This window comes from Antedon mediterranea, chromosome 4, assembly GCF_964355755.1.
Source record: "Antedon mediterranea chromosome 4, ecAntMedi1.1, whole genome shotgun sequence".
In the NCBI taxonomy this organism is placed as follows: Eukaryota; Metazoa; Echinodermata; class Crinoidea; order Comatulida; family Antedonidae; genus Antedon; species Antedon mediterranea.
In genome coordinates, this window is record NC_092673.1 from 26,134,745 (window position 1) to 26,158,992 (window position 24,248).

General features: G+C 31.1%; 1 protein-coding gene across 3 annotated transcripts in view; it reads right to left on the reverse strand.

Annotated features, from left to right (window-relative positions):
• Positions 1-24,248, reverse strand: part of LOC140047055 (Kv channel-interacting protein 4-like) — a 146,587-nt gene that overhangs the window by 103,747 nt on the left and 18,592 nt on the right. Inside the window, exon 1 of one of the 3 annotated variants that reach the window (XM_072091856.1) lies at positions 451-628. The exons of the other annotated variants lie outside the window; for them this stretch is intronic. Coding sequence (XP_071947957.1) covers positions 451-523 — 73 coding nt within the window. The 5' untranslated portion in view covers positions 524-628. Of the gene's footprint in view, positions 1-450; positions 629-24,248 lie in introns of those variants that run through there. 3 annotated transcript variants of the gene reach the window in all.

The window sequence follows — 24,248 nt, forward strand, 5'->3', positions numbered from 1 at the left end:
TACATATACCTATAGATATACTGAATCCATCCATTTATAAATATGAATACATCAAAGCTTTAGTATATCCTTTTTCTAATTTCGTAGTGTACATTTGGAAATTCATTTTTTTAGTTGTAAATTTCGTAGAATGTTTTTACCAGGATTAACATAAGGTAAACATATGTGTGGTCTAACCAATGATAAGAGGATTATATTAATTAGAACGCAATGAAATAAATCGTTCACTACATGGAATTATTTAGGTTTTCCAAAGCCAATGAATCAAGATCAACCAATTACCGTAGCCTACTAATAAATGTAAAACAGCATGAATTGTATAAAATCTTAGATAGCAATAACAGACAAAATGGAAAAAGAAATGAACTAAATAATTTGTTATGAGCAATACATAACTAGCCCTAAACATAGACTGAAATCCTAAAGGAATGGTTACCATGGAAACTTTACCTGGTGGTGGATGTATTCTTTCAAATAGCCGGCTCAATCGACGGCTCATCCGTCTGTGAAAACGGAAGCTCATATTGTCAATCCTCACTCAATTCAGCTTAGAAAGCGTGCAATAAAATCGTCTCGTAATTATCCAGATTGATAGATAAATAGTATTTAATAGATTCCTATAGAGTTGTAATATTGTTTCTAATACACGACACTATAACTTCTCATGATTGTTATTAACTTGTATGACAGTTCACAAAACCTCATACAGTATATGCAAACATACACTTCAACTGCAGATTTAGACTGAACCATTCAGTATACAGGGGTGTGATCTATCTAATTATCTTTTCTGAGTTTTCATTCAAAATTATGCAGCTTGCTAAAGGATTGGGATTGTCATTTCAAGTTGTGCGCGATAACAAATCTTTAATGTAATTTTAACATACAATACAAAATCCTCATAAAATATATGACGTGATACGATAGAATTGAGTTGAACCATTTTGAGTGATTTTCCATTTTATCGTCACAAGCTGCAACAGTGCCTATAATTCTAATAATATGAATTCACAGTATGTTAACAGATATTGTACTGGTATTTTGGACACAATAAAATAATTTAAAGTGGCTGCTGTTCAAGTTAGTTTTCAGCTAAATACCTTGAATAATAAACGGTACACTGCTGAATATGTATGAACAATTAATTAATTAAGGAACATTATTGTTAGGTATTGTAGTTTTCTGCTGTTGAAACTAATTATTAGGCTAAATTTTTAAAAAACACACATAATTTCACATCCACTCTCACACACAATTAAAAAAAATTGTGGTATTATAAACAAATCATGAAATTTTTTTGTATTTTCAAGGTCGTCAGGGTTTTTTTTTTAGTGGAAATGATGACTGAACTTTTAACAACTTAAATCATTCTCATGTTTATTAGAACAGCCAACAATAAAGACCTTCACAAAAATATAAAAACCCTAGATGTGAAACAATTTATTCATTTGGCACTATCAAAAGTTGTTGATTTATGGATTGATGATTTCAATGTTAATTTTACATACATCCATAAATGTTTTATTAAAACAGCACATCAATTGTATCTAGATATCTAGAGCAATGTATTCCGTACAAATCATGCATTTATATTTTAACAACATTTGCAAATAATGTTTAAAGCTCAACCTACATTTGTCAATTTTAGTCTATGCTAACTTTAAATCAACTATAAAAGGCTATAGCTTAGAACCTCTTTTGAAACATTCCTATTCAGAGAACACCCTTATTAATCCGGGGACACAAATTGTGAAAAGAAAGAGGCCGTCATACTACTTCTAACCTCTATTGAGGGGACACCCCTATCATGTAAGTGTGTACCCCTGTAAGAGGACACTTTCTGGCTATCCAAGATGTCCCTTAATATTAATATATATCTTATTTTGTTATTTAAACAAAAGATTTCAATAGATCTTACGTTTTCTAGACACCCCTGATAAAGTATTGTGATACAATTCTTATTTAAATTCATACAAGATCAATTTATTTGTGATGGAAAGAAAAACTCCAATTGCTGCAACATTTCAAGCCATCTTTCAGGTCATATTCCTCATTGTCAAATTGCAACAACAATTTTTAATTGAAAGATCTTTAGATTACTTGTTCAACTACTATTTTAAGCCTCATCGTATCGAACTCCCTCGATGAACGTTTTCTAGCGATGAGATCATTAACAGTTCGCAATATAATCAGATCACACTGAATCAGTAACGAGCAGTCAGGTGTGCCAGCATGGTGAAAATGATAAGATGATTTTCAAAAACATCTGAGGTATCAGCTACAACAGACAAATTGTCGAGAAACACACCGGGGAGCTTGCCTGTATAATCCAGTCATCAGTTGATAAAATCCATAATGAAACAATTAAGATATTATAGAGGGCACTATGTAAGCATGGGAACACTTTCAGCAAGCCAACTGAATGGTTAAATGGTATAGAATTGAGGTTATAAGTCTGTAGCCCTGGGTTCAATATCCATCAAATAGTTGAGAAAGATTATTTAGAGGGTTCTATTTAGGAATAGATAATTCTGAGAATTGTGTCAACTGCGCATGACTGGATTACAAAACAGCTGATGTTCGATTCTACCAGTAGATAAAATGCTAGCCTGTAAGTGATAGTTAATAAAGGTCTTAGTAAAGAGGTCCAACACATTTATTTATGAGGCCTGGTTGTGTGAACAAAAGGTTAACGTTATTGGCTCTAAACTACAATTACAATCCTGTTGGTGCAGTACCCGCTGCTTACTTGGGCTCGAATCTAACCACTAGCCATCAGCGCAAGCTCGGTGGTCTAGAGGTATGAACGCCAGGCTAGTGATCTGGAGGTCGTGGGTTTGAGTCCCACCCAAAAACTAAAGTATTCTCAAATGTATTTGGTATAAAGTACAAATTACGTCAGAGTAGGGCAAAATCACCTAATTACTCAACTCCCTGACGAAAAACTACAAATACAGGCGCTATTTTTCCAATGTATTCTGTTTTTATTCAAACATGGCAGATGTTCTCATTTCTCTTGAATGACTATGATGATGATATATATTGCCCAGTCTACTACTATGATTGACATAATACAATCACTGTACAGCTCAACGAAAGCATACCTTGCTGACGACGATCCCAGTGATGATAAGTTCGAAACATCTTCTGGTGTGCGACAGAGTGGTATTGAGAGTACCAGCATGTGTAACCAATATTTTGATTACGTTATTAGAGTGTTCAAATCGTGCTCAAAGATGTAAAGCACCGTCAAGGGGCATCTATGACGACTTTGAAAGTGGCTATGCTGACGACTTTGCTGTAAGCTCCTGGTCACAAGAAGAACTGCAAACCATTGTGAACATCTTGAATGAAGTTTGTCTGGAATTTGGTCTAAGAATTAGTGCCCCAAAAACAGAAACCATTATATGGAACTGGAAAGAGGAAGTTGAAGAATACCCAAGATGCATCATACAAATTGGCAGCATACACATTAACAACGTAACACACTTTAGATACCTTGGTGTATGGGCTACCTACAATGATGTTCATATTGGAGATCAAGAAGTAAAATACAGAATCAATTCAGCCAAAGGAGCATTTGCAGAGAATAGGGCATTGCTTACCAACAGAACAATCCACCTACAAACAAGAATGATGTTTCTTAATGGTCTAGTTAGGAGTAGACTCACCTATATGGTTGCCATGCTTGGAGGGCAACAGGAAGTGAAATGTCCAAACCTAGCACAACATACAAAACCTTCCTAAGAATAATGCTAGTGAATGGCTTTCAAAGGGTCTGCCCACCAAACCATGTAGACATATCCTCAGATGAAGAAACAGATGAAAACTATATAGACTGGCGTTACGTAATTGATAATGACGATCTCTACAAAATTACTGGCTGTCAACCGCTAGAAGAATATGTCTACAAGCAACAATTCAACTGGATCGGACATGTAATAAGAAAAGAAAATGAAGATCCTACAGAAATTCTTACTTTTCACACAACACAAAATAAACGAAGAGGTCGGAAGATACCATCATTACTTGATAGAGTTGTACTACAAAGTCAAATTACTAGATGCAACTTCATTGGAGCCTGCTTCAACAGAAATGTATAATTCCCAGCAATGTTTTAACTGTATATATGAACTGTTTTATAAGTTGTTTTGTGACTGTGCAATTTGGTAGTACTGTAGTCACTCTCGTACTGTACATTTAAAAGTAACACATCCAAATGCCAACTTTAAGTCAATGGCTACAAGATGTCTCTGTGAGACGGTTATTTGAACCAGTACCAGTACCAGTACCACAGACGGTGTATCTTTGACCCATCTGCTATTACATCTTTACATATTTGCCGAATGCATGTTAAATTTGGTTAAAATTTCTTTTTCAAAAAAAGTGAATGTATTGAGTACAAAGGCTTTTGTACTGTGGTTAATATAGACACATGGATATTAGGTTTCTGTGAAAATAAAGGGTGTTGGCCAACATTAAAAATAGTATTAACTTTTATATTCAAAAGAAATATAATACAGTACATAGGATAAACAATAATAAACACTTTATTTTGAATTGGAAGATCGTTCACAAACAAAATGTATTCATCGATGAGGCCATTATGAAAAAAATACAATGAAAAAATAAACTATCACAACTATCAACATGTATTACTGTAAAAATTATAAATGTATTTAATGAATTAATTTCTTCACATTTGTTTATTGTATTATATACCACATTACAAAAATGACATTATATTTATACACATAATACATATTGAAAATTATGGTTCAAGTGTTTATGACGTAATAGTCTATTCAATACCTCCAAAATGTTTTATAATTTTTTTTGTTTATGTATTAACATGTATTAAATAATAAATAAGTTTTAATTAATTTAATTCATTATTCATGAATTATTAGGAATTAAGAAAAGGTCAAGCAACCTACATCCAGTTGCCTACCATCATTTTTAAACATATCATCCTACCAAACGAATGCATGATTTCAATATAGTATTGAGGGCAGTGTCTATGATAGCTGCTTCATCACAGAGTGATCTAATTTATTATTTGTAGGTTAAATTCATGAACAATGTAAATGTAAATAATAAACCATGATGATATAGTACAAAGTATGATGTAAATCAAAGAACTAGAATGATTAAATAAATAAAAAAATAAATATAGTAAATAAATCAAATCATAATCCTTAATATAGATTTATTTACAATGTATTTCAATCATATAAAATTATCGGGAATGACAATTAAAATAAAAGTCATTACATAAACTACATACTCATAACATCAGAGTTAATGACAATCTAGTAGCCCAAAATAAGAACGTTTTCACCGAACACACACTTTACCACTTTGCCATGTTAAAAATAACTAATCTACCCCGTTTACTTTAGTTTTTGGTATCCACAAAATGAATTACACCAACAGTGGTGACATGGATTAATAATAATAAAACCAGAATTGAATTAAATTACAATTAGAGCAATTAGAAACATTTGAACCAGAAAACCATATTTATATAACAATATTGCATAAAAGAAATAACCACAATAGCGCCCTCAATTTATTTAATTTATGCAGGCAACTTTTATTTGGTCCATAGAGGGCATACTAACATACATTTTAAGTCAGATAATGTTTAAAAAATTTTAAAAACATTGTATAAAAAATGTATTTTTGTAAATCTGGTATCTAAATTCAGGCGTGGGATCATAAGTAAATTACTAAAATGTGCATTATTGCATAATCAAATACAAGTTCGTAATAACACATTCATAATAAATCTCAAAATAATGAAGTGTGAGTTTACAATTATTCAAAGCCAATGAACCAAGATAGCATAGAAAATTAATCATTTAGCAAGCAATAAGATTCGTCTTTTCTCAAAAGAGGCAAACATCATCATGGGCTGGGCTATAGTTGTGTATATTTATCATACTTTCACTGTTGATCTTCTGTAGTTTTAAATTGCAGAAGATATTTTAGATGAATTTTGAGGAATTGACAATGAAACCAGTCATGAAATGTCAAGATTGTTTAACCAAGTCCAAAATGTGAAGATTGTAAAAATCATATTAATGAACATTATGACTTTGACTGACTGATTAAAAGAGTTGTGTACAAGAATTGATTCACAAGAGTGAGAATTCTAGTAGGATCATGAAAGTTGGTTGGCAGCTGAAGGGGAAGCACTAGGGGGTGTGTTCCTCTTAGTGACGGATTAAAAAAAAGAACTTGTTTTATCTATTTTTGACAACACTAGACTTAAAGCCCTGTCTACACTATTAAACTTTGTGACAAAAAAAATGATGTGCCCATATATGGACATGATGTCATATCACTACCATATTTGCGCATTTCACTATCATATTTGGGCACATCACACTTCTTTGTCAAACTAGTTTGATAGTATAGACAGAGCTTAAAGATATTTTGTGAAGGCCTTCTCACATACACCAATAACAAATGTTTTATTTACGTAAAACTACAATTTTTATTTCCCAACTTATTACTCAAATATGACAAAATGATATTTCAAACATAGACAACAACATAATATATTTAAAGAAATGACGTCACGTTAAATTTTAGTATTCCCTGTGCATCCAGTAAGTTTAATATTTCCGTTTGATCTGTAACATTTCACTGTACAATCAATAACTAAATGTTTTGCATTCGCAGACATTACTGACTCCAAAACAGCTATTTATTTTTGACAGAAGGCAATATTAAACGATGTTTATATCAGACATATACATTGACTCATGACATTTGTATGTGTTTTGTCTTTTATAAGTTTAGGATAAATAATGATAAATTTGTCTATGTGTGTCGACAAATTTTTGTTTTTCTTTTTAAATAAATCACACATAATTCTGGTTTATTTATATATGCTATGTATGAAAAATTTGTACATTTCTTAAATTCAAAATATGTCGATCTGGAAATCTGACAATTAATGAAGTTGAATAATATTTATTTTTTAAACCATGTCACAATAAATCCCTCTCAATGTTTATTTTCACACCAAACAGCAAATATATGACATCATTACAAGATGAAAAAACTTATACCAACAGGTCCATCAGCAATTTCACACACAAGTCCTTACAATATAAATCAACCTTGAATCGATCCAGTACAATTTTATTTTGTCCTGTTTTAACATTTCACTGATTTTAAATTATTGTATAGTTTTTTGTACTTGTAACTATTGTAATCATGTTATTTCTAAAGATCTGTCTACGCTATCAAACTTTGTGTGACAAAAAAATGTTGTGTGCCCATATATAGACATGATGATATTATATCACTACCATCTTTGGGCATATCACTACCATATTTGAACATATCACTACCATAGTTGGGCACATCTTTGTATTTAAGGAACTTGAAATCTCAGAATGCTTGAAACCCAGGATCTTACACTTAACCCAACAACTAATCTTCTAACAATGCATATTTTTTATTTTTAAAATTTCATTTTTTTTTATAGAAAATCAATCCCTGAAGGTTTAGTTTTATTACAATTCACGCCATGTCGCCTAACATAATCATAATCTCTGTCAATTAGTAATGGCTGATGATTATATTCCGCATCAAATCCCTGATTATGTGCGATATCTATGTTCACTACCACAATATATACATCATATAATCACTCATTGTAAAACATAATTTCTTACAACAATATTTACAAGAGATTGATTAATTTTTAATCTCCAATGTTTATCTCTAGTATTAGAATTGGTATTGCAGGGAAATTTCTTTTATAATTAAATTCTGAATCTTGGTCTATATCCTAACCTATATTTGTTACTAAAATATAATATAGATTTACTAATAAAAACTTTATAGAAAGTAGTAGGCCCTATATATTAACATACATACATGAAAATGTATTATAATATATAATTACTAATTTAACACATCCAATGTGTGTAGGTTAAAGAAGACTTAAAAAGACGGGACTGACGGACTGACTGACTGACTGACTGACACAAACAATACTGAAGGTTTCTTCAGATCTGTCTACACTATCAAACTTCATGTGACAACTAAATGTGATGTGCTCAATGGACATGATAACGTCATAGCACTACCATATTTGTGAGTAACATACTTTTTTGTCAAACTAGTTTGATAGTGAAAACATTTCTTCTGGTTTCGATTCGTATAATAATATAAGTAGTTCTTTGATAGTAAACCAATAATAAAACTTACGTTGGCAAGACAGTTTCGTCAAGCTGTCAGCTTGACTTCTTCAGTTGCTATGATGCGTTATGGCGCCGACTGGCCTCCTTTCCAGCCACTAGATGATTTTGTTGTGTAGCCTAGGGGACCAGTCGTCGTCAGAAGCTGATCGTAAATGTGAGATAGTTGGTGCGCGCCTTCGTCTCTATTCATCTTTGTAATTTTATTTAGATAGCTTGATAAGAATGTGAAATGATAAAATTAAGACAGTATTGATAGCCTTTAGATAGCAAATGTTTTAACAGTATGCTTATTGTGACGGCCTGTAATTGTTTAGACCAATAAGATTATTGGTATTTGAAAATAAAACAGATGCAATCTATTGACTATTTTGTGATATAAATATTCACAAAATCTCAACACTGATTTTATCAATCAAGTTTCTTTTTTTTTTAAATATATAAATTACATATTCACAATCATATTCAATTTTTAATGCTGTGCAAGACCATATTTTCCTTTTAATTTTCAATAAAATACATACTACTTGCTTACTTACAGACATTTTAGGCCTATAGAGTTCTGCAGTGCTGACGGCCCAACGGTAGGTGGTGCTGCGTGGTTGCTAGCAAAAAATGCGTTCAACCTGCCTGAGTGACTCCAAGGTCACCAATGGTTTGGAATAGGCTCAGTGAAGTAGTTATTTTAATAATTTTTAATAAAAACAAACTAAAATTTCAAAAGATCACTAATTATTTGTTTTTAATAATATATTTATTCTTAACTACAGTTTAGGCTTAAAAAAATCAAGCTAAGATACATATAGAAATACAGATCTAGTATATAGTTTATCAACATAGTAGCGTTGAACGCATTTTTTGGTTGGCTAGCAACCACGCAGCGCCATCTATCATTGTGACGTCACAACGCAGAACATGGAAGTACTGTAGCAGCAATAAAAATGAATATTGGTACAAAATTTTATCTATATATAAATATTTCTCTAACATGGACTTGTTAAGAAAGAAAATGTCAGAATTAAATATTAAGCATGATGGGTTATATACTAGATTATCCCGTCTATCAAAATTAGATTCATGAATATGCATGTGGGCGACATACAGTAAACCACTATCAAGACATTATAATATGAGGCATGTAAATTTGACAAGTGGACTACTGTCAGTAATTTCAAGCAGTATATTTGGTATTTCTTTGCTTTGAATTTCGTCAACACAAAATCAAATACAATCTTATAGGCCCTGTTTCTGCTGCCAACTAAATACCGTATATTATACGGTATTTTTTGAATACCGTATATATACGGTATATTTTTGGCAGCAGAAACTGCGCTCATAAAAAATATACCGTATTTTGTATACTGTATTTTCCCCACAAAATTTGTGGATAAAATACGGTATTTACAAATTTATACCGTATTTTTTGTACCCGTTTCTGCTGCCAATAAAAAATACCGTTTTTTTTTTTACATGACAAAAGGTCAACATTCGTGTTTTTATTTTCTGTCGCTGTCAGCTGTTTTACACACGTGTATATATATATTTGGCGAAAATGTGGAGCGAAGACGTCACAGTTTTACTAAATAAATTTGTGTGGGGAAGCTAAAATGTCTGGCCAACTAAAAGGTAATAAAAGGGACAACCACATTTATAAAGACATTTCTAAAATATAAAAGTAGGAGTATGGAATAGACTTGTCTCCAAAGCAAGTAAACTCAAAGCTGAAGAGCCTGCGAAAGCAGTACAACATTGCAAAATACAATAACTCGGGGAGGGAACGAATTAATTGTCCCCATTACGATGTTTCTGTGCTCTCACAACATCTCTATCACTAGGGCTAGGCTGTTGAAAGTGAGACGTAAAACTTCCTTTATTGCGACTTTTAATTATCGATCAAATAAATGAATGGCAATTTGTTTAAAAAAGATGAAATTTAACACGACCACCCAAGAAGTATTGTTAGCAGAAACGGGGTACTAAAAAATACGGTATAAAAAATACCGTATTTTATACCGTATTTTTATACCGTATTTTGAGCAGTTGCAGCAGAAACAGGCCCATAGACGGTTTTGTTTTTGTTCAAAGAGAAAGAGAGAAAGATTATTAGAGGGTTACCTTGAAATTAATATTTATTACTTCACTTTCAACTTTATTCACATCATACATACAAATTAACAGTACAATATGTGAAAAAGAGCCAAAAAATAGCTTTCATTATCATTATTTATGATATAGATATCCTTTATTTAATTATTCTGATTGATGGAATCTAGTGACGACCTATTTAGTAATCTAATAATTGAAAAAGATGTTTACTGTAGTAGGTATGTATAGTGCCCTCTATAGGTCGAAGTGTTCAAAAGCAGTCACCAGTGTACATTACATTTAAACATAAATTGGTAGTATTAGTAATTGATCTAGAGAGAGTAATAATTGAGGGTGCATATCTTTGATTTTGAATCTGTATGCTATTTTTGCTGGAAAAAATCACAATTTTCTGATTAAAATGATACAATGACAATCTTATCTTTATCAAAAGAGTAGAGTAGTATTTCACCAATGAGCCACATAGCATATTATCTATCAGTCCTGCACATCAACTCGCAAAACAAACTGATGATTATATAGATATAGTGTGAAAATATAGAAAAGCCATTATAATTATAGGCTGTCAGAAAACACATCTACGTCTGCCAAATGTCAGATTCAAATGTATATATAGCATGACCTATCGACGCAATAGATTATTATGATCCAGTCGTAGGTTGACAACAAAAAGCATTCAAGCATCACAAGAACAATTTTAACACATATAATACTGTCAGCTTCGGATGACACATAAAATATGTATTTTTTTTTTTTATTTAACAGAAATTAAATATTCATTACAGTTCGCCAATTTGAAGTTATTCATTTTTAATCTATTATGGCTATTATGAAATGTTTACAATTATTCTTACAAAAATAATTCTTATATTAAAGTTCTTTCAGTAAAAGACGAATATCTCAAGCGGTCTTTTTGATGTTTTGTTTAGGATGCAGTATCTTATTTTATAATATAAACATTTATCCTCATTATTTGATTGGTTGATTTTATATCGTACAAACAACGGTTTCACACAAATTTTGTTGATGCAAACTAATATCCAAAAATTACTGTTAAATACACACTGTTTAAAGTGGGTGGATATCACTTGAATTGAAAAATTAATATTACAGCAAAAGAAAATGTAAAAAAAAAACAAGATTTTAAAAAGATAATCTTGCAGATCTACTACCAGATCCTATGTGTAATTACACTAAATTGGAAGTTAGCTAGTAAATGTAAAGAAACCTGTATCATTCCACATGTGTACAAGGACTACAAGAAGAATGGAGAGGAAGAAGGACAGCATTAAATCTGGTGGTCATGTCGACGTTGATAGTTTTGCGGCTGCCCTTAAACGCTTTTTACAATAGTGTATGAATAACTTAAGCTATGTGACGTTAACATACAACTGTGGTTTGGTAGTAACAAGTGAAATAAAACATTTTATATGACCACTTCTTTACACGATGCTTAAGCTCTGTCTACACTCATCAAACTAGTTTGACAAAAATGTGCCCAAATATGGTAGTGATATGCCTATATATAATAGTGATATGACATCATCATGTTCATACATGGGCACATCACATTTTTGGCACATACAGTTTGGTAGTGTAGACAGAGCTTTATACGCTAAATATAGATACAGTAGGAAGCTTTAATTTAATTCATTTTTCTAACCTACTCTACAATGTAAACAGGTTACTGAAGAGAACGTGACACAGCTGTCATATCTAGCATTAATCAATTAAATCTATCAATCATACAATTCATAAAGCAATTTCACATCAATCAACTATAAAATTATCAATCATTTTTCTTTTTTTTATCCTTGACATTAGTTTATTCGTCTATAAAATTAATTATTCAATGTAAATCAATCAGTTTTTTTTTCTAGACGTCACAATAACTTCAATTCCTTTGAGCAATTTTCGTGTAATTGATCTACGAGAGAATACCTGTAGCGTAAACAAACAGTAGAAAACTTTTAAAGAATATTGTATTTTCTGTAAAAAGATATTTTAATATTTAGGTTTCTTTGTGTATTTCATGATTTCATTTCATGATACGCCACATAACCGTACATCTCTAAAAAGTCATTCCGCACATGATAATTGCTCTGAGCGTACACAGAAAGACCTTTTGACTTGACAGCTACATATCAAAGAGGCATGTTATGAAAACCAAAGATTGCGAATATATAACCTTCATGTAGTTGAAAGTATAGGAAAACTAATTTTTCGTAATGATTTATAATCTATAGAGCAACTTCTTTTATGCCCCATCACTACTCTTTTTGATATGCAATCTCTAAAGGCATCATCTGTGTTCAAATTGGCTGGTTCATAGACATAGAGTACCACCAAAAATAAGGATATAACATTTTTTAAGGTCTAGATATCCCTATTTGAAAACCCTTGATCTTCCTCAATCATCTACCGGTTTAGCCTATTGCCTAATTTAGCTCCATCCACATTGAAACTGAAAATCCATTCAGTTTTCAGTGGCTATTTCCATTCAATGAATATTAAATGATAATATTATTTCAAGTACTATTACAGGTCTTAATTGAATATACTAGTGCTCAAATGACCCAACACAAAGGGTCAACCATCCTTCACCACTCCGTTGTGCAATTATACACTATAGCTGTAGCTGATCATCATCATCAGTGTCATTATTACAACTGAACTAGGTTGCACATGCCTTTACCTAAGGCTATCATTTGTTGATGTATCAATGTTGGAATTAAACATGTTCAATTAATGTAATGATACTAAGCATAATGAACCAGTTGCAACTAACATACTCTATGATTTTAATCAATGTTCACAAACAGGCCTTTTATTTTATTTCTAATTTATTATATATTATCATAATTCATTTATGATAAATTGTTATAAATTATAATACGGTTGACATATTACTATTGAAAATTATCAAACCTCAAAATTTTGAAAAATGTCAAGATATGCAATTAATTATATACGACAAACTGAACACGACCATTCATTTGCGCCTCTCTTCTTTTCCCCTCCGCCGATACCCTTAACATTGAAAATATTCCAAAAGAGATGTTTGATTTAATCATATAATATGCACATAATATTGAGGTTTTGTTTATTTATGCACATAGTTAATTCAATGTACTATACTACCTAATATCTTTAGGAAATGTAGTCTTGATGAGATATTGTCATTAGAATCAATAAAATGTTTTAAATAAAATGTATTGTGAATTCGCGGATACCATATTTTGACTTTGATCTTACCATAAACATACATCCTACTACTATTTGTATACAATCTGTTGATGAACCTGGCAACCATTTACACGTTACCATAGGTTCTGAATGATGAGTTATTGATTGTCTGCCATCAATGGCCTGCAATTTACGATAATGTAAACTACATATTAATTCTGTGCAAGCTTAAAACTAAGAGAATTGTTGTGTTTGATTAATATAAATGTTGACTAAAAACCACATGCAATAATTTGACTCAAAGATGTAATTTACAAGAATCTAGAGAAGGTTGTTTAGCAAGATAAAAAAAGAAAAAGCTTTGATTGTGAGCAATTTGGTACTGGATTGAATTTTTTAAATTGTATTGGCATTCATTCACTACTAAAATGTGTCCATCATAATATGTAATTATACTCAGAGGCAGATCTAGGCAGGTAGCGCTGGGGCAGGGCAGATCTAGGCAGATAGCATTGGGGTAGGGCAAATCCAGGCAGATAGCGCTGGGGCAGGGCAGATCTAGGCAGGTAGCGCTGGGGCAGGTATATATATATATATATAAATCCAAAGGCAAATTACTGATAAAATGACAATGCTGTGTGGGTATCAGTGGCTGGATCTCAATGGAGATACAAAAAAAAAGTGAAAAGCTAAATCAAAACGATAAAGTAAACAGCCAGAAAAGTTAGCAGAGCTTTCGGGCAACACTAGCCCTTCATCAGTGCAAGTGAGGGAATTTGGATAAAGTCATAGCATATGAGTTGGCAAGTGCTGCCTGGGTGGACAGGAATAAAATAAATATAACAATAGAAACAGGGTGTTGAATAGTTGGTATATATATATATATATTAACTGTTAAGATACTTTCATAGTACAATAAACAGTACAATGATAATCATAGCAAAAGAAAGGAGAACATGACATGATTGATGGATGGATACACTTATTGCTTTGAACTTGACAATACAAATATATCAACACGTATAAATAATGAGCTTTTTATCCACTAAACAAGAAAATTAGAATTTACAGGTATTTACAAAATAAATAATAAATCACACCAATAATTTTTTTAAAGTATTTAAATTTGTGGCATTTTGCATTGGTTTTTCTAGAGTATTTCATAATCTAGCACCATGATATGAAAAACTTTTTTTTTTATATTCTATTTGGGTTTATCCAATTTTAATACATCCTTTGATCTTGTATTGTATGTGTCTAGTTTGGGTGTAAATAGTTCGTTTAGATATGGTGGTGCTTAATAAATTAGCAGCTTAGCCTGGGATTTCCCTTTTATAATGCACACAACATCATGTCACTTCTCTCAGTCAACCATAGTAATTTACATTACATCGTGATCACTAGTAACAGTACACATAGACGTTTCATTTTTGCCCCATTACAGCAATCCATAATGTTTCAAAGACGTATTGTCCCCCTTTCTACGGAAGTGATTAACTTTATTAAAACTACAAAATAATATATTCAAAGTCTGATTTAATTAATCTTCATTTTTCATGTTTTGGGGGAACAATACACCTTTTAGTTCAATATACTACAAAAGATGTCACCTCTCCACCCCCATCGTACCGGTGACCTAAGATAACGATCCAAAGCATTTAATCCATAGTTTATCTCAACCCAGAAAGATATTGTGAATGTGTTAATTACATTTACATACTGCCCACATTTTATTAAGAGAAATTTGTACCACTGAAATTTTCAAAACAATCTGTAGGTGGCACAGTGGATAATTAACTTGCATACACAGTAGTGTTGGTAATCTACTACTACCTGGATAAATCAACAATAGTTTATTCTCCTTGAGATACAACTCAAAAGGTAGAAATGGTCCCCTCTCCACAAATGGTATAGTTCATGAACTATGTCCTTATGTGGGAGCATACCCAAAAACACTCATTTATTTTTAAGACACAGGAGTATAAATGTCTGAATTACAATCATATTATTTGGCTTTGATTCTGAAATTTAAATTCATTAAAAAGAAATTCAATTCTGGTTTATTGGTTTTGGTCATGACAAATTTGACTGGCAAGCATTGTTTAGAGTAGGATATATAAAAAATGTGAATGACATCAAAGTGCCCATCTATTTTATTTAATGACTTTACTTCATTTAAGGTAATCTATTAACAGTGCATTTATTACCGATGAGGGAAATTGATTCTACCGTTATTCATCAATCTTAAATTAGACTTGCTTTAAAGCTATTCGAGTGTTGAGACAGTTTAAATGGCAGACCAATATTCATGGAAATATTTATGTAAGTTTGGGAATTCTTGTACAAACTTAAGCTCTTTCTACACTGTCAAACTTTATGTGACAAAAAAATGTGATGTGCCCATATATGGACATGATGATGTCATAGCACTACCACATTTGGAAATATCACTACCATATTTGGGCACATCCCACTATTTTTTGTCAAACCAGTTTGATAGCTTAGACAGAGCTTTGGATGCTTTATACAACATTTATAGTGTTTTATATTGGCCCTTAATCAAAAACAATGATCATCTTTTTTGCATTTCAGAGAAATTTGTGTAGTTATATAACCTTAAAATTTAGTGAAAAAAGTTATTATTTCAAGAAATGCCTCTTTTATCCAAAAGGGCATGGCATCAAAATTATTCAATCCAATGGTTTGTAAAAGTACTTTTCAGTTGACAGCTGTCTAGCAATGGAATTGTCTATATGCTGATGAACTTGTAGCTCTACAAGATAATACGTAATAGATACCTATAAACCGATAAATAATTTAAACCTGGAAAATTGTTCAATCAATTTGTTCACACTTGTAATGTATCTGTATTGCTAATATGAATACATTCAACTTTAATATCAATCTTGACAATCAACTATATTATCGTTGTCCTCTTTGCTGGTTGTTATAGATCAAGGGTGGTATATATGTAGGTGATATACAGTATACTGTAGCCAGAAAAGTTGTATCTTTGAAAGGGAACTATAGCCCAAGAAGGAACCTATTCTCTGTCTCTTTGAAAGGTGACCATACAAGGGGTGCATGATACACTGTCCTCTTTAAAAGCTGACCATAGCTTAATGAAGGGCACATATGACACGCTTGGGCTGGTCCAAAATGTCTAGTAGTTCAGGAAAACTGGCTTTGAAAATACCTTACAATTAGAAACTTAAGATTTCAGAGGCATTTTGATTTTCTAGTGTAGTTTCAAGAAAGTTATGACTTAATGTAGCTACGTGAAAGAATAATGTAAAATAAAACTAGTCTTAATGAGAAATCAGAAGACATGAATTGAGAAATATACTTTCTACAAAAAAAACCCCATAGTGAGAAAACATAATCATTGAGAAAATTATTGTGTACATGCATCATTTTAATAATTTATTTCATTCTCTGTAGGGAATAGAGTGAGTGAATTATTAAAACGAGACAAAAAAAAGATTAAAATTAGCAAATAAAATCTCAATGCTGTTGCCATGATCAGACTGCTAAAACCCCACACGAACATGATTATTGATTTAGAGCGGCGGTACATTTCATGATACATAATCTATTTATTTTCTTCCTTTGTATACTAATACTGTACGGCCTCATATTAAATATCGACTAAAGCTCTGTCTACACTATCAAACTAGTTTGACAAAAAAAGTGTGATGCCCAAATATGGTAATTATATTCCCAAATATTGTAGTGATATCATCATGTCCATATATGGGCACATCACATTTTTGTGTCACATAAAGTTTGATAGTATAGACAAAGCTTTAGACAGGTAATATGCCGATGCTTGTTTTACATTCTATTTTATACGTTAGGATATATTAAATAAGTCAATTAAGCTTTTTTTCATATGTTTCAATCACATTATTTTGTTATTGAATTTGATAGTGAAATATTAATGCGTTAAAAATGAAAAAATACAGCCTGTATGATATATCTTCCAAGCTATTTGATAAAATGTCCTTAGTCACTTGGTTCAGAATAATGTATGCCAAGCTATTACATTAAACACTCAATCTTTAATGTTATTGACTTGTTATAACGAATGGCAGAATTTCTCCCAGTGGGTCTATTACAAATATTGGATAGCTTAGCGTATAAATACATTGACTAATGAATGTTGCATCTGGGAGTATTACTACTAATAATATACCACCAGGTTTCCATGTGAGTTGCATTCTGATCAGTAATCAAACGGAAAAAGAAAATCGGCAAGAATAGTTTAAAACCGAGTAATGAATGTAAAATAGGTTAGGATTTGTTGTATCGATGGAGCAACTGTTCCACAATATTTATACAAAAAGTAATTATTGTAAAATTAATAGATTTTCAGTTATAGACATGTAATTAACTCCAAATAAGAAGTTTTGCAAAAGTCTTGTCAACACTGTCTATAATAACACTGATATGCCGCAGTGTTTCAACAGAAAATGTAGAAAATCAAATTAACTCAATATTACTTTGCCAGAAATGTGATACTTGAAATCGTATATGAAATATGTAATTGAGATTTTCCCATCATAACATAATTAATGATAGTTGTTTATAGATACCTTCTGTTGATACCTTACTTAGGACACCGCAATATCAAAACTTGATAGTATTTAATCAAATTGCAATGAAACAATTTGGCAGATAAATGGCGTGTGTCAAAGGTTAAAATATTAACATTCTTTACTAAATGTATCCATAATATTTGTTTACTATTGGTAATTTAATATAGAATAATATGAGTGCATCTTCAAATTTCAATTTCACCAAAACAAATTTTACACTTTTCATACAATGTATTTAAGAGATTATCAAGATAAATTAAATCTGATCCAGAAATAACTGATTATATATATAAAAATGAAATTTACATCCCAAGTTGACTTGACGTTAAATGAATTCCTACGAAGTTCAGTAACCTGGCTAAAAACGTATGTTTTCACGGGCCATTTTCTGCTGGCAGTGCAAAAGGTATATGAAATTAAATATGAAATTTCATAAGAGCATACAAATTATCGGACAAATGTTGAATACAAAATGGCCATCAATTACAAAATCTGACAGATTATATCTCATGGAAATCTCCAATATTTATTTTAGATAGTTTGAATAGTCTTAAGCATACAGCAATGGCAGTTGGCACAATCTTATCACATGACCTAATCTAACAGCGGTGTAATGTTACAAGAAATTAGCAGAAGCTGACAAATTGCCAATCAAAAGCGTCACGCATGATGTGAAACACCAGGCAACAGAATGGTAGTGGCTTCTGCTCAATAAGCACTTAACAAAACCTATACAAAATATTTCAAGTGTGTATTCTTATGTTTGGTTAGAAAAAAAAATACAAATGCGTTCAACTTGGCAATACATAGAGCAGCCGTACATGCACGATAGTTGGAACTTTACCATTTGCACTTTTATTATTATAATTTATTATTATTTTTGTATTTTATATTGCAGCCATACAATACTTAAAATACATCATGAATACATCATCAGAGCATTTAGAGTATATTCTTGGCCCTAAGGCCTGCTTCTTTCGTTAATTACTCCCTAGAATAATATCCTGCATAGTTCCTACTCAGTACAGCTGTAAAAAGACAGATATACAGTACATAGATATACAGTAATAGCTGTGGGCAATCCTATGGAATCAAAACGTAAAAACAAGCCCTACTATACATGGCTGCCGAAAATCAGATACATATCAACAGTAGCAAATAAAGCCTACGATTAGTCACAAAATAATACTGATCTAAAAATATAATTGAGACAATGTATTTTGTCATGTTTTATAGTGGGATAACAACAATCCTGTAGACATTTTTAACAGTTGGTAAATCACCCCTAGGATTAGGCCTACAGTATTTACCACTACTTCTGGCGCTCCTGGTCTCTAGTTAGAAAAGGGCTCTTCAGCAAAAGGGTTTTGTTCGAACCTTCAAATAGCATTTGAATAGACATCTAATCTCTCTTTCCCTCTATAGTATACTATTATTTATATGTTTTCGATGTTTAATTAATATTCATTGATTGTCCGTATTACTGCGGACAACTTTTGGATGAAAAACATTTGGGAATTTGATTTAATTAAATGTTGCAACTTAACAAGCCAGACTTGTGTATTAACTAATCAATGACGTAATATTGTACACTGTGGGAGATAAGAAAGTAAAATGCCTGTACAAACAGAGAAGTACAAACTATGTCTCGCTATTCAATGCTATCGTGCTGGAAAGATATTCTCTCCTGCTGTCTTGCATAATGGATTTCTTCGTAGCAAAATTATGTCTATGAATATTTATATGGAAAAAACCCCCATAAAACACTGCTCATTGGTTGATTTGTAAAAATAAGTTTTGAAAATGAACAATAGTAAATGTCTCAATATCTATTTGTAGTAATATGCCTTTGTGTTATGTTCATAAAAATCTGTGTTGTATGCTATACACAATTTTATTTTGATTCTTAGAAACTTAACAATGGCTGTATTTTTAAATTGAAAATTAAATAACATTTTTTTAATATATAAAATTAAAAGTCTTTTACTTTTCAGTGTTAAATCAAATTAAAATTCATATTATTTTAGTTAATACTCACTGATTTAATCATCTTTTTTACATTCACCATTGAGACGACCATTATAAGATGACCATTGAGATGACCATGGGAGCCCAGAGTCCTCCCAGGGTTCATTTTAATTATATTAATGGCAATGTATTACACAGCACTGTGATATGAAGATGCCAATTAAATTGACTGGGAATCAATATAATTAATTTTATATTATGTAAAAAATATTAATTATATATTAATAGTCTGATCAGTAAACATGACTAGATAAATATAGATATCAACGCATTTGGCTAAATGCCAGTGGATATCAAGATACATTAGATTAACATTGGTAATAAATATATAAATGCTGTTGTCGAATAAGTGCTATTGTTGAATAAGTGACGTTGTTGAATAAGTGCCGTTATAGAATAAGTGCCATTAATTGTCAAATAAGTGTTGTTGTTCAATAAGTGTCTTTGTCGTTGTCGAATAAATGACGTTGTCGAATAGGTGCCATTGTGGAATAAGTGCCCTTGTCAAATAACTGTCGTTTTCGAATAAGTGTTGTTGTTGAATAAGTGACGTTGTCGAATAAGTAAAGTTGGCATAGATTAAGTGGTTCACAACTAAATTATATAATTCATCTTGAAAAAATGTGTTAATAATGAATACTAAATTGGTTCAAGTCAATTGAATATTCAGATACCATCACCATAAGTAATATATCATTTTAAAAATAATTATTTGCCAGTCAATAGTAATCATTTTCTAAATTGATACACTAATGAATTAAAAACTATGAATAATAAATTATTTAACAGAGATCTACTAATTTTTTAAGAAGAAAAATATGTCCAAGTTTATAAGTATAAAATACTTCTTTTTTAAAATATGTTAAATTTGTAAAATCTACAAAAATGGGAAAACAAGAACATAACATTAAATATTAGATTTGAACTACTTCCCAAAAATGTTACCAGGGACCAAAACTGAAAAGTACTTATTTAATTGTAGTACTATTTAAGATATCAATATAAATAATATATAATTAATATACTCATCTATATCTTTTTTTAAATTACTTGTATTAATTTGTGAGTTAAAGTATATCTACTTCCAAAAAATGTTACCAGGGACCAAAACTCAAAAGTACCCATTTAATTGTAGTACCATTTATAATATCTATAAAATAATATATAATTAATATTTTAAACTCATCTATATCTTTTTTTTTAATTATTTGTATTAATTTGTGAGTTAAAGTATATCTACTTCCCAAAAATGTTACCAGGGAACAAAACTCAAAAGTACCCATTTAATTGTAGTACCATTTATAATATCTATAAAATAATATATAATTAATATTTTAAACTCATCTATATCTTTTTTTAAATTATTTGTATTAATTTGTCTATCTCCTTTTATTTATTTATTTTCTCTTTGTATTAATTTGTCAGTTACAGTATATAAAAACCAGTGAAAATGATTTCTTACAATTATGTTGGCATTAGCTATATGCAATTAACACTTAAATAAAAAAAAAGTATTCATTGGTTTATATAAAACCAAAGCAGTTTGATTTCTTACGGCAATTTATACATGTCACTATAAGCCGGCATTTGTGAATTATCGCAATACTACCGTCTTACATTGGAATTCTAAAGGAAATACCTTTCATAATTCCATTTCTTTCTGCAAACAAATACGAAAGTAAAAAAAGTTAAAAAACAAGTTCAATATTTAACGTTGCACTGAACCCATATTTATGTATAGTTTATATTCATAGTATATGTTTTATCTACTTTACTGGTGAGATGTTACACTTGATTGCAGTGAGTGGTTGAGTAAGTGCAGAATCTGTTGGGGCTTTAGCCTATTCTTACTCACTCACTGGTTATAAATTGGTAACCAAATAAATAACTGTGTAATCGATTCTATTCATTCATTCTCTTAACCAAATTTATGCATACATTGATTTTGTAAAGTTTAGAATGTAAGACATAGCCATACTGGTTGAATGTTACAAATATGCAAATAATATAAAACTTTTAACCAATCAGGAAGCCATAATCTGTTAGGTCACAATGCAATACATTTCACATTACTGTAAAGTTCAATAGACTACAGTCATTCTAACCTTTTAACGTTTCACACCTCGTTTCACATTTCATGCACTACCTTTCTCTCAACATGAAATTATTGTATTCCAGGAGGGTTGAATTCTTGAATTAATGACATGTTTCTCACGAAAGAGTAAATTAATTGACTGAATCAAATTTGTTGGGAAAAAAACCAATATCGTTCATTCTAGGCATGAAATTGATTGATGCGTTAAAGGGTTGAGTGCTCAGAACCCCACAAGCATTCATCAATACATGGCTATGTATGTTACATGAATATCATGCTATTGTAGATTGTGGTTGTCTTGCAGTATATAACATAGTGTGTTTTTGCCCAACACTATAATATACGATGTATTACAGAGCTATATAAGATATACACCTGATAAACCCATGCTTTATAATCTTTGTCTCATTATAAGCCACTTGGCCATAGGAGGCAAGCAGAACTATTGCTATAATATAACAGCTACACCTTCCTCAGACAGATGTTAAAAATAATCTTTATATAAAAAAAATGATATAAATAATAATTTTCGGGATGTTAAGCCAATGATGATGATGCCCATGGAAGGACTAAGAGTTGACATTGGTAACAATTTTAACCAAAAAGAAATGTGAGAATACTGTACAATATATATTCAGTAGAATTTAAAATACATCCCAGTTGAGTAAACTATCGTATTCTCAAACAAAACTATTAATCCAAAATCGAATTAATGAAAAATATAGGTATGTATATGGAAATATTTTAAACCTAAACTGGCAAGTGACAAACATTATTTATTCATCAGGCCTAATTGAGAGAGTTCTTTAAGAACAAGGTCATATACATGGCTGCAGTTGCGTGCTCAAGTTAGTGTTTACCGACCAACTGACCAACATAGTGAGCTGTATAGAGTCGCGTTGCAAGCGACTAAAATAAGTAATTTATACATATTTGTAGATTTTTTGTTTTATAGAAATGAGGTTAGAGAATTATCTAAATTCTACACATGTTTTCTTCAAGCAGCCGTAATAGTATTAAGTACAGTTTAAGATAAACCAAAAATGGAAAGAAACATTCCAAAATAATCATTAAAACTGAAAAAGAGGGGGGAAGGGGATTAGAGACACATAATTACCTATTGTTAAACTTTTGCATTGTATTTAAGATCTTTCATGATGGCTTTTTTTCTGATATGTTTTGAGTGATCTATTAAAGTTCTACAATCAAATACGCATTTACTTCCATTAGTTTTAATCCTGAATAAACTTAATGAGATTGAACTTAAAGAATAGTTCATAAGGTAACATGGTCAATCGCACAAGAATACATACTGCAGTGTAGTATATTTTATTTTACTTTTGATTTTTATATAGTAAGTATTATGTATTTACCAAAAGACTTGGAAGTATAAAGTAGTACTGACAGTTCCGCTGTTTTATGGTATATTTATTATTCATGGTAACAGCAGAGTAGAAAGAAATACATATAGTAAAATTATGTCACAACTTGTTAACAATCAAGCTAGAGTGTGCTACTGATAGATACTCTACCAACCTGAATATTTGGCTTTTGCTTTCGATATTTGATTGAAGTGGATGATAAAATTAGGAATTTAGAACATAAGGTATATTTAAATGCTTGATCCATTAATATAAAAAGCTCCTCAACCTATTACTGTATTTCAGGAATCTCGGCTCATAGTTTTAACCCAAAATTTGAAAAAGTAAAAGTATATAATTGTATACTAAGATATTGCACTTTGAGTGGCCGAGCGGTTAAGACAGTGGAACCATAATTATGTATCCATAACATCGGCAAGGGTTCAAGGCTCACTCGCTTTATGGTTCTGCTGGTAGACCAAGTCTTCTCTGATAAAGGATTATAAACCGTAGTCTCGTGTACACATCTAGCTCATGTGCACCTTAAAGAACCTAGTACATCTTTCGAGACGAGTAGGGCGTTACCCCGGTGTACTAGTACACACACAACCACTGATCATAACTGGGCCCTCTGGGAAAACAGTCTTTGACT